Raw genomic sequence first — 12,914 nt, 5'->3', positions numbered from 1 at the left:
GATTTTATTTTATTTTGCTCAACAATGCATATCATTGTGAATGTGTGTTATCACATATATAGATAAAGGGGGTTGTTTTTGCTTCAAAGTATCTTTGCCTTAAAGATAATGAAAAAGACAGCATCTAAACTGTAGTTCTATCATTGTCTTATTTATTTTAAGCCAAATATACACAGGTGCATTTATTGTTTTGTTTTGTTTTTTTGAGACAGGGTTTCTCTGTGGCTTTGGAGCCTGTCCTGGAACTAGCTCTTGTAGACCAGGCTGGTCTTGAACTCACAGAGATCCGCCTGCCTCTGCCTCCCAAGTGCTGGGATTAAAGGCGTGTGCGCCACCACCACCCAGCCACTGTTGCCCTTTGAAAGTGCATTCTAAAGAGGATTACATTCTGAAAGTCAAAAACCGCCTTTTAAACAGTTAGGTGGATATGGCTTGCAATTTTCTTATCTTTTCTTTAGGAAAAACAAGTCACAAATGCAGTTTTTGTTATGTTTAGTTTTTTTTTACTACTCTTTTAATTTTTGTAAAAGAACAAACTCAAGGGGCTGGAGAGATGGCTCCTTGGTTAAGAGCACTGGCTGCTCTTCCAAAGGTCCTGAGTTCAATTCCCAGCAACCACATGGTGGCTCACAACCATCTGTAATGAGATCTGGTGCCCTCTTCTGGCCTGCAGGCATACAAGCAGGCAGAACACTGTACACATAATAAGTAAATAAATCTAAAAAAAAAAAATCAAACTCAAAACAACCACACAAAAAAGGAGCAGGATAGTGCAATCCCCTAGTTTAGCTTTGGTTGATCATAGACAGGACAGAAACATCATGACACACAGAACCATGCACCAGAGTGGATCTGCACTGATACAAAATGCAGGACACATAAAGATTCATAAAGCTTACTCCTGAAGTCATCAGAGTCACAGTTTCCCAAGAGCTCTCTGAAATGAGGCAGTAGGTGAGCTCCGTCTAGACAGCCATAGCCTGTGGCAGCAAGCACCCTCTCAGGAGTGCGCCTTACCTATTAACTCCTGCTCATCCATTCTAAAACACGTAGACTTCATCGACATCTCCAGGACTCTGATGCACCCGTCATCAGATGCCAAGATCACCTTATCTGATGTGCCCCAGTCCACATCCAAAATCCGAAAGGTCACATTTCTTCCACTTCTTAAACTGCTCACCATCTGCACCTGTAAGAATGATTGACAGAAAATAAAGTTGTTTACCATTCTGTATTAAACGGTCAGAGGCTGTGTGGCAGAGGCCCAGAATATGTCTGCAGATGAAGAGCCTCTGGCAGGCCATCTCCCACCCGCAGTCTGCACTCCACAGGTCTCAGGCACAGTGATGGCACTAAAAGCCCATCAATCAATCTGTCCCACTGTCTCACTTCTCTAACAAATACTTTCTTATAAGAAGCTGGACATACTTATTGGATATTCCATTTTCAGAAAAAGTGGAAAAGAGAACCAGTTCCCATACCAATAGCTTCCCTGGCATACCGGCAGACTATAGGGCTGGGCCTACCTCTTTAGTGTCCCACACTTCAGCGCCATCATTATACATTGCTATCAGCTTCTGGTTTCCTTTGCCAGGGGCGAAACGAATCTTCCTCACCCAACTTCTATGTGTGGGTATTCCTCTAAGGACAAAGACATAAAAACACCAACATAATACGAAATTGAACACTGTCGGTCAGTGTGTCCACTATCCTAATCAGGAGTGAGAGAATAGGAAACACACTGGACAGGTGGGTCTTCCCATTAATATTGTTGGAACGAGGTCCCAGGGCTTCTGCATGGCTGCCTGCAGAGCAGAGTCTACCGTACTGATCAGAGCCTGGCTCATGACCGCTCTTCTTCCAAAGTCTAGACAGTACAGGATTCAAAGCTCCAATTTACACTCAAGTTTATCAGTTCTATTATCAGTAAGTTTCCATTTGAAGACAGATTTCCTTGGCTCCTACCTGGATACTCTGCCTTTCAAATCCCAGAAGTTTAGATTTCCATCCATATCTCCGAGCACTAAGGTATCCCCTTTCCAAGCGATGCAGGTAATGCTGCCCATACTACCCTAGAAGCAATGACACCACACATGAACTTCTCGACTGAGTCACCATCAGAATAAAGTATTTCCATGTAGCGATCACAATGAAATAAGAAATGCATTACTTATAAAGCATTTACTTACTATGCATGCCATCAAATCCTAAAACTCTGAACACTGAAAGAGCCACTGCATACCAACTTCAACTGTGCTGAAACAGGACACTACAATCTGATGAACATTCAAATGAACATTGGATATAGTTATCCAAACTTCATCTATAGAGAAGATGTGTATTTAGGAAGAAGTACTTTAGGGGAAAAAATTCCAAGAAGAAAAACCTAAATTGCAGTCTAGAGAGCCACCTCTAATTTGTCTCATTACTAAAGGTTATCTAAACATGCCCAAGGGAAACTCAGCCACTCTCTGTGTAGTACACTGGAAGAGAAGACTTGGTACTTTGCTGACACATTACTGTAAGAGGTGAGCATAAGGGGAGACCCAGCAGAGGCACAGGGTAGAGCGGAGGCCCCAGCACTAGTGCTCTGGCATCAGACTGCCCTGCCAGGCCCCTGTTTTGCCTCTTAACATGGCACGGGGTTGGGAGTGCTTATTTAACCTTGCTGTGCCTGGGGCCTGTTATTGTTGGTGGAGTCAGGTGCTGCTGGTAAATCTATAAAGTTAAAGCCCTGAAAGCAATGTCTGCCACACTGGAAATACGCAGTTCGAGTTATTAGTAAACAATGTGATTACTTACTGCTTCTCCACTCGTTAAAAGAAAACTCACTTTGCACTTAACAGAACAATGAAAGCATTCAGAGGGGCCTCTATGGTTAGGTCAGAAACGTGCCAATGCCTGGCAAAATGACTGACTGCCTCCCTAAATATTACATAAATACTAGTAATATCCCAGAAATTAAAAATCAGTTTTGCAATGAGCTTAGTAACAAAAACAACTTACATTAAGTACATGAGATTCTGTGTAATATGAAGCTATGTTCTCAGATCTTATTTCCAGTTCTCTGGAATCTGAATGGAATGTTTGACTTTGCCTTCAGTTTACTTTGTCTTGGATACTTTCACATTTTAAATCTTACTTTCCCTTTCATATTTAAAAATGAGATTATAGGTTAAATTAGCCCACAAATTAGCGTAGCTGTGTTAATTCAACTGTGCAGACATGTGGACCCTCTCCTGCAGTGCCAAGGGGAGCATCAGAGGTGCTTCTGAGGACCTGCTGTGCATCCCCTTGGCTCTCTGCCCTGCTGCTGCCCTGCCCACATGCCAGGCAGATGCACAATGAGCAGACAGACATTCACTGTCTCATTCCTTCCATTTTCAAGATAAAGGAAGTCATTGAGGATTACACATACGTACAATTTAAAATATGCCAGGCTCTCTCTCTCCTTTTACCATTTTATGTACTTCATAGTTTGGGGGCCAAAGTCCAGAGGGAAAATTTCAATTCAAAATCAATGCTTAGAACTTTACATTTGAAAGAACAATAAGAAAAATCTTTTTCTACATACTACATTATAGTCGCTTGAAAAAAAATCAGCTTCAAAAAACTTACAAACCAAAACTAATTCCCACACAGTACACAGATTATCAGTTCCTTCCTGACATAATGTGCTCCATCTGAAACACATGCCAGTCTCACTGGACTCCATGCTCAGAGTCGCTCCTCCAGAGACTGCCATTCATCTGAAGTAAAAGGGTTCGGCAGAATGAAGAGACCACAAAATAGAGGTGACCCCTTGTAAACTGAGTGGCATGACTACCTTGAAAAGGGCATTTACAGGACCAGAGCTTAGATGATAGTCTCCAAGCCTGGCCACCAGAGTTGAGGCCTGGAATCTATATGGTAGGAAGACAGGACTGACTGCCACAAGTTGTCCTGTAACTGCCATGTTTACACTGTTGTTAAAAAATAAACACTCATTTCCAAAGTTCATGGCTTTTTCTCTGGATTAGTCAGAAGGACTGGTGTTTTGAGTTTCCGGCCTCGTTACACACTAACCTTCGTGTGGAGCAACTGCAAAGTGGAGACTTTCGCAGGTATTGGTGGGAGCTCTGAGAGAGCCCACATGACACATTTCCTGGGCTTCTAAAAAGGAGCTCTGTGGAGGCTAAAGGAGCACGGTGCGCTCTCCCACCTTCTAGCAGCCTTAGCTACAACAGCTACGTTACTTTCCTATTATAATCACCAAATGTCAACTCTTCACGTTCATATCACCAGACCATCCTTCCAAAATCCTAAAAATGTGACACTATCAGATGTACTTAGAAACAGATACTACTAAGTCTTATATATGACTTAGTCTATGTAATAATCAAATGTATGCTATAATATGAAAAGATTCTCACATTAACTTTAATTTTGGAATAATGGTTTTAGGGCAATGCCTTCAATTCTTTGCCGGTTAATAAAGGAGACTTGGTAGCTAGCCTCTAGAGGACTCTATCCATTCAAGGGCCTCAGTAGTTACTCCCTACATAAGTAGGACTGATCCAAGGACAAACACCCTGTCACTTCTGAAAGTAGGACATATAACTTGGTTCTCTTGACTCATTCACTTGAGGAGAAGCCAGCTGACAGGATTAGAGGTGATACAGAAGTTCTGGAGAGCCTGGAGAAGCACTTGGCTCTTGCCACCAGCAGCTTTAACTTTAAAAGCCATGTGATGGCACCATTTTGGAGTGGATACCCATGTTGGCTGGTTTTTTATGTCAGCTTTACACAGGAGGGTCATCTGGGAAAAGGTAAGCTCAACTGAGAACATGGCTCCAGCAGATTGGCCTGTGGGACATTTTCTTGATTGATGATTGATATGGTATGGCCCAGCTCACTGTGGGCAATGCCATCCCTGGACATGTGGTCCTGGGCTGTTTAAGAAAGCAGGTAGGGCAAGTCATGGCAAGCAAGCCAATAAGCAGTGTTTCTCCATGGTCTGTTTCAGTTCCTGCCTTGATTTCCCTCAGTGACAGCATGTGACCTGAGAGACGTAGGATGAAATGAGCCCTTTCTTCCCATAGCTAAAGCCACGGTGTTCATCAGAGCAGAGACCCTAACTGATCTGTCCCTTTGCCTCATTTAACTTTAGTGACTGCAGCTAGTCAAGATCCTTACTGAGCCACTTTAAATATGGGAGTCATCTTTCTGCGAGGACATCTATTCTTAGGCAGGAATTTTAATTAAATGCACCTTGTATGAAATCCCTCCTCACGCCTCCATTTAATTCTAATCTGTACTGGTTAACAGTTTATTAACTCATTTACTAAAAGAAATCTAAGATGTATGCCGATGCCAATTATTTACTATAATTGAATCCACAAGGCCAAAAAAGATAGCTACGAATAGGTAAATATTAATGCCACTAAACTCACAATCTGATTATCATTATCCCAAACTACCCAAGTGTTTAATAAAAATCTATGGGATGGAAACAGGATGGCTGCTGATGTCAGACAGGGATGAGTTTCAAACATGGCTCTGTCATGACTCGGCCACGAACCCTAGAAAGTCCCTTCCTGTCCTCAGCTTCATAAGCAAACAGAGACAGTTCCTGTGGACCACTATCACGGTACATGGTACATGATGATGTGATCTAGAATCACAAGGCTATGTTACTTTGCAGAGGTATGGACCAAGTTCAACCAGAGATGACTTCTCAAATAGCAACATTTATTTTATTAGGCTTTTCTCAAGATGTTTTCCTTAACTACGTCTTCACTGAATATGGATAAATGAGACCCCTGACCACACTCCTCACAGAGATGTACTTGAGGATGACACTCACGTCTGGTGGAATCCGAGCACTGTCCTTCACAGAGTTCCCTTCAACAGTGAGATGATAAACTTGGCCATCGTTGTCAGTAAACACAAAATGCTCCCGAGCTGAGATGTTCTGACTGAGTTCAGACTTACTTTCTGCCTCCTGTAATAAGCTTTAAGATAGAGGAAAAAGATCATTTTTTTTTCTTCCTAAAGTGATACCCACAGATACCCACTGTATAGATGCATTTACAGGAGGTCCAAGACCATTTACCAACTTCTGAAGTTTAGTACAACAATCGAGGATCCCCAGGACATTTTCTGTGATGGTGACTCTATCTCTAGGCATATCAGTGTTCATTTTGATTTTTGACACTTGAGGGATAGAAAGGTGCCGACAGGTTAGCAGCACTGTGTGTTGCTGACAACACCGAGCATAAGAGCAAAGCTCAACTTCAGTCAGTCACCTGGGTCTGCACTGAACGAATCTCGGTGAGTCTATCACACTACACAGACGCCCGGTATGGTGTCTGCCAGGCACTGTGCCAGGACGTGGGCAGCACAAAGGTACACCGACAGAAAGCAGCACATAGTACCTGATCACAGACGACTCCACGGCACCCAGCTCCGCATCCGAGACAACAGTCTGGCGGGCCATGGCCTCCCGGGTGGCAAGTTGTTTCTTTCTTAGGCTCTTCAAGTTGTGAGACGGCGACCACTCCTGTAGAGCAGAGGTGACAGACGTGCCAGACTCCCTTCTATCAAAGACTGCTTACAGCAGCCAGGCAGGGCTACTTTCTATCAGCACACAGCTGGTTTCCCAATAAAGACATCATTTAATGGCAAACTTCTAAAAGTAGGTTTTCATGCTTTCTTTTTCACAAGCTGAAATGAATTCCACTAAAGTCCTGTGCATTCCCGCCCATCCAGGACTAGAGAACTATGGTCTCCCATCAGGCCGCCCTCAGGTATAGGTGCTCACACAGTTGCTCATTTACATGTTTATGCTATACCTCTACCTACTTTAAAAAGCTTAGTCCAGAATCGCCCCATGTAACAGTTCTTGTGACAGCTCCATAGGATCAACATTTAAAAAAGTTTATTTTATAGGTGTGTGTGTGTGTGTTGTTTGTATATATGTCTGTGCGCCACATGCTTATTAACAGTTGTGAGCCACCACATGGGTGCTGGAAATTGAACCCAATCTTCTGAAAAAGCAGTGCGTGCTCTTAACCACTGAACTGTCTCCAGCCCTGTTATAGAGAAGTCTTAACATGCAGTTATTGTACACATGTGTATTTGTAAGACAGTCTTCCTTCCTTCTGCTGTCCAGCTCAGGCTGTACGAAATGAGCTGCCCTCCCTCTTCTGCCTCTCCAGTGCTGGGATTTCAGGGTGTGTTCCCATGGCCAATTCTCACATACATGAGAATCTAATTTACATACACAGTGCTGTGTTAATACCACCTGTTTCTTACTCTTTTTTATTTTCTTCCATTTAAGTGGAAAAGTTTTTGTCTAGAGGGACACAGGGTACAAGTGAGCGGTCTGAGAGTGGAGAAGAGGGAGAGTTGGGGGTGCTTAACATACAATGTATACGTGCATGACAACTGAAAAATAAAAGGGGAAACTCTTTTCTTACACTGCTGAACAGTCTGACTACCCTCTCTGATTTGCATATGGTTATAGTGTGTATTTGGACCCCAAATACCAACGGGGTTGCTTCTGAACTCTTTCTGATACTGATCCATTTCCTCTTCTTATGTCAATAAGGCACCAGTTTTATTTCTATGGCTTTTAAAAAGTACTAATACCAGATATCAGGGCCAACTTTATATGTTTTTATGTCAAGAATGACAACCATTTAAGGCCCATCTTCTTTCATAACTATGTTTATTATGTTCCTCAAGATATTCAAATGTTAACATATTTGATGTGAACTCAAGCTACAGAAAGGTAGCTACCACACAGGTCTGTGCCCAGGAAACTCAGCCGTCAGGCTGTGACTTACCAGTGCAGTTATGGCAGGAAAGCTTTTAGACATTTCTCTAAGAAGGGTGCAAGTTCTAATATCCCATAATTCCAGGGGCTTATCTTTGAAAATGACTGCTAAATACTGCCTAAATTAAACAACAGAAAATAAAATTTATCAAAAAAGATCCCTTTTTATGGCAACAACAAAACATCATGAATTAGTTAATAAACCAAGAAAGAGAAAAAAAAAAAAACCTCAGATGGCATGTCCCATGCATAGGCAATGAAACTGACATTCAGACCCCATAAGAAATCACGTTCAAAGTTACACTGAGTATCACTGAGAAGCTGAGTCACAGTGGGCAGAGAGAAGATTGGCACTGACTGGTCCACGCAAGAGGAAACATAACTAAGACACAGACCTGGATGCAGTTTTAGTGAAAATGATCAGAAATACAACCAATACAGGAAACTGCCAACACTACTGAAACAGCAAAATCACTTTCAGGGAAGGAGAAGTTACAAATGAAGGCATTTTCAGAGAGTCTGCCGAGGAGATGAGGACAGGAGAGCTGAGATGGAAAAAGGGTGCTAGAGGGCCCCATACACCCTAAGCAGACAAGTCTAGGAGTAAGCTTCTAGCACCCACCGTCTAGAAGAAAACCTGACAGGGTATACACAGAAGGATACACAAATATAAATACCAATCAAAACAAAACTGTACTGGCTGCTCCAGTACCAGACTATCCAGACTTACTTCCAAATGTAGAATACACATTCTACATTTACATTACAAGAGAAAGGATCCTTCCTTGTAATAAAAAGCGATCAACAATACCGGTCTTAAATGTGTGCCTGATTAGAGCACAGAACAACCCATAAGATCTTGAGCTCTTCAAGAGAAAAGTAAATGAGCCCAGAACTAATGTAGGGAACTCAGCAATAACCTCTCAGCAATACACAGAAAACTAACATGAACACAGCAGCCTTGCGTAAGTATGGAGAACCAAACTCGCAGAATGTTGTAAGAACAACAGCTTTCCAAGTCACGGGGACATTCATTAAGACAGACCTGATACTGAGACATGTGACAAATCACATTAAATCTAAGGAGTCTGAAATAAGATAAAATGTACTGACTATAACAGAACTAGAAAATAACAGAAAGCTGTATCTGTGGAAAAAAACCCAAATGTATAAATATGCTATGGGAATGTTAAGATAGTATGACATGAAATAAAATAAAATATACCATATCAAAAAGAGTAGGTCATGTTAAAATAGTGCCATACAATAGGAAAATATTTATGTTAAAGGGGCAGGGCTTAAGATCCTGACACATGGTAATTGTGTGCTCTTGCCACTTGCATGCAACATTTACTGGCAGCCCTACTCAGTGCAACAACAACAACAACAACAACAACAACAACAACAAAAAGGGCTAGAGAAGAAAAAGAAAGATCAGCAGAGTCTTTATGAGCAAGCAAAACTGTCTACAAAGTCTTCTAAAAAAATCAACAAAAATATTACTAGAACTAGTAACTCGGCTTAGCATGATTACAAGAGTCAAGGTAACCATCACAAACTTAATTGTATTTCAATTATAATATAAATTATATATAATTGTATTTCAATTATAATAAATAACTGGATATTGAGACTAAAAATTCATTTATAACAGCCATAAAAAATACAAAATATTAAATGATATATAAAGACTTAAATATCGATTGATGTACAATGCTGCATGTAATACCATACTGAAAAGTCTAATATTTCTGGACAAAGAAGAGCTAAATGGGTGGTGTTACAAGCCACATTCATGAATTGTAAAATTTGTTAAGATGTCCATTCTTCCCAGCTCTGATTCATAGATCAAAACCCGAAGGTGTTTTGGGTAGACCTGACAAGCTGGTTATAAACTTCACACAGAAATCCCAGAATACATTGCTATCACTTTAACTGTTTTCTAAAACAATATGACATTGGAGTGAATTTTATATGTCATGAGATTAATAAAGCCAGCTTTCCTAGTCAGGGTGTCTACGGCTGCAATAAAACACCATGACCAAAAGCAAGCTGGGCAGGAAAGGGTTTATTTAGCTTACACTTCCACAGTTCTGTTTATTATTGGAGGAAGTTAAGACAGGAACTCAAACAGGGCAGGAACCTGGAAGCAGGAGCTGATGCAGAGCCCATGGAGGGTGCTGCTTACTGACCTGCTTCCTATGGCTTGCTCAGCCTGCTTTCTTATAGAACTCAGGACCATCAGCGCAGGGATGGCACCACACACAGCGGTTTGGGTCCTCTCCCATCAATCACTAACTAAAAATGCCTTTCAGCTGGATCTTATGAAAGTATTTTCTCAATTGTGGTTCATCCCTCTTTTCAGATGACCCTAGCTTGATCCAGTTTTATGAAATGACAAAATGCAATTTTCCTGATTGTTGCCTTTTAAGTCTTATGCCCTTTTGAGCATGCGATTATTACAAAAGATCTCATTTTCTCTACGTACAATTTAGGTTCGTTTTATTTCTAATAGTCTTTTGAATTTTTGATACAAGGAAAAATACATATAAAGCAGGATTGCTAAAATCAAAGAAAGGGAGGTGGGAAGGAAAGCAGAAGGGACAGAGCATCTCAAGGCTGTCTCCACGCCTGTGGTCAAATATGCTTTTCATGTGGCCACACATAACTATTTGCTATTGCTGACAAATTCTAGAACTATTAACACATCCCCACTTTCTTAAAAGTGAAAACCAATTGTGAGGCTCTACCACTGAGCCAGAACTGCAGATGGTGCAGCTGGCACTTACTTCAGATGAGACACTTTGATCATCTCGATGGGCGATTCATCATTGCCTCGGTCACCACGGAAAGCGGTGCTCCTCCCTTTAATTGAAAAACAAAAAGGTAAACAGCATGTACCACACGAAAACAAGACGCCGTACTGCCTGACGTGGTCGGCCATGCAGCCACGCCCTCTCCCTCCTGTTCGTTCATTACTTTGCTTCAAAGCCAGGTCTAATAGCTAAATTTTAAAATACTCCTAAAATGTGAAAAGGAAACAAAACTATATTTCTTACATTTAAATATTTATTTTATAAAAAGATATTTTAATGTTGTACAGCTTTTTAAATTTAATATTTTTTTTAGAAACTTGGAGATACCTACCACTGTCTAAAAGTTTAAGCTTATCTGTGGACTGGCAGCAATTGCTGTGTACTTAAAGTCTTAGAAGACATACTCGTGTGTTCAAGTACCAATTAGTTGGGAAGAAAAAAAATCTCCTGAAATGAGTATTTAAGATCTCTTATGCTATGTGCAAAGTATTAAGTGAAATATCTGAGCATATTCCTACCAAAATGCCTCTCTAAGTGAAATCTGGGACTTATAACTACATACTATAGTAGTGCCAAAAAAGATAGCCATTTTTATAAATGAAAACATAAGTTCTACCTTTTTATCTGAACAAATATATTTTACTATTTTCTTGAGAGATTTTTGTTTACATTGAATTAAAGAACGTAACGTGAAAAACAACTGAACACACCTACTGTCCCTGCTCCTACAGGCAGCAAGTGCAGTCTATGCTCCCCAAACAGGCCTTTCTAGAATCTGCTAGTCTACTAACCGCTAGAGCAGGGGTTCTCAACCTGTGGGCCATGATCCCCAAAACAGGTCGAATGACCCTTTCACAGGTGCCACCTAAGACCACTGGAAAACACAGGTATTTACATTATGATTCAGAACAGTAGCAAAATTACAGTTATGAAGTAACAACAAAAATAATTTCATGGTTGGGGTCACCACAGCGTGAGGAACTGTGTTAAAGGGTCCCAGCACTAGGAAGGTGAGAACCACTGCTCTAGAGCTTCCTGCTACAAAAACCTACACTGAGTGCTCATGCTCCCTCTTCAGGACATCAGACACTGCTGGCTATTACACCAGAGAAACCTGCAACAACAGACTCTAAATTAGCCAGCAGTTCTGCTGAAGAGAACAAACGGGGATTCTCAAACAGTGGATGACTAGTCATGGTCTTGCCCAGACTCTGGGACAGGACAGTGCTCGAGAGAAAGCAGAGCCAGTATGCCAGCAAAGAAGGAACACAGGACCGTAAGTGCCCAGCCAGGCCACTTCCTGACACTACAGCAACACCGGAATATGGGCACGCTGATTCTTTAAGTTAACACCAACTGTATAAAGAAAAACAACCGAACACCTGTTACACCTACACGTCATTATTGTTTAAAATCATCTGTATATACTGACTTTACTATTGCTTGTTTGTTTTTGTTTTGTTTTTATGAGAGACGGTCTCATCATGTAGCTCTGGCTAGCCTGGAACTCAATGAGATCTGGCAGCTTCTGCATTATTTTGAGGAAACTCACTAAGATCGTGGTCTTTAAAACTCATGTGCTACTACAGTCTAAAGTTCTCCATTCCTTAAATTCACTGAGCTACACGTTGTAAATAATGCCCAACAAGTTACTCTCCTGGTATTCTTCTTTCTCCACATTTAGCTATCTACTAAGCGTGCACTAAGTCAGAAGAACCCTTGTGGGGTCAGTTCTCTCCCTCCACTGTGTGGTTACCTGATGAGCTATCTCCAAATTAAGAAACGCTTTTTGAAAATTATGAGACAGGGCTCACATGTCCTAGGCTGGCCTTGAACTCATGTAGCTGAGGATAATGTTCCTCCTAACTTCTGCGGTCACTCCTGGTTATGTGGTGCTGAGCAAGAACTTAGGGCTCCCACATGCTAGGCAAGCACTGAAGAATGGGGCTACACCCCTCGCCCTGAAATGTTTTCTATTGCAAAGACTTCCTAAAATCAAGCCTCCATAATCCAGTCAGCCTGTAGCTATCAAAGTTTTAAATTTGAGCATTTAAAAACCATTACTAACCTATAAAACTTTTGAAGGCTTCCTACAACGATCCAACCTCAAAGCAGAAGCCCTAGGGAGATGGCTTAAAAACTGATCTTTCAGAGGGCCAGTGAGATGGCTCAGTGGCTCAGCGAGTAAAATCACTGCAATTGAGTTCAACCCCAGGAGCCAAGAGGTTAAAAAGAGCTGACTCGCACAGGCTGTCCTCTGACCTCTACATGAACGCTGT

The 12,914-nt window shown here is 41.4% G+C and overlaps 1 protein-coding gene across 2 annotated transcripts in view; it reads right to left on the bottom strand.

Moving 5' to 3' along the window:
• The window catches only part of Wdr11 (WD repeat domain 11), a 46,484-nt gene that overhangs the window by 11,142 nt on the left and 22,428 nt on the right, over nt 1-12,914 (bottom strand). For both annotated transcript variants that reach the window (XR_007595950.1, XM_050166009.1), the window contains exons 14-20: nt 10,609-10,684; nt 7,830-7,938; nt 6,417-6,541; nt 5,846-5,993; nt 1,966-2,072; nt 1,527-1,641; nt 1,018-1,189 (exon numbers count right to left, since the gene is read on the bottom strand). Coding sequence is in view for 1 of the 2 variants with exons in the window: in XM_050166009.1 (XP_050021966.1) it covers nt 1,018-1,189; nt 1,527-1,641; nt 1,966-2,072; nt 5,846-5,993; nt 6,417-6,541; nt 7,830-7,938; nt 10,609-10,684 (852 nt within the window). In the remaining variant the exon portion in view is untranslated. The remainder of the gene's footprint in view (nt 1-1,017; nt 1,190-1,526; nt 1,642-1,965; nt 2,073-5,845; nt 5,994-6,416; nt 6,542-7,829; nt 7,939-10,608; nt 10,685-12,914) is intronic.

Source organism: Alexandromys fortis, unplaced genomic scaffold, assembly GCF_014885135.2.
Source record: "Alexandromys fortis isolate MF-2015 unplaced genomic scaffold, M_Fortis_MF-2015_v1.1 scaffold_146, whole genome shotgun sequence".
In the NCBI taxonomy this organism is placed as follows: Eukaryota; Metazoa; Chordata; class Mammalia; order Rodentia; family Cricetidae; genus Alexandromys; species Alexandromys fortis.
Note: the sequence above shows the minus strand (reverse complement) of the source record. Positions and strands in the feature narration are given on the sequence as shown.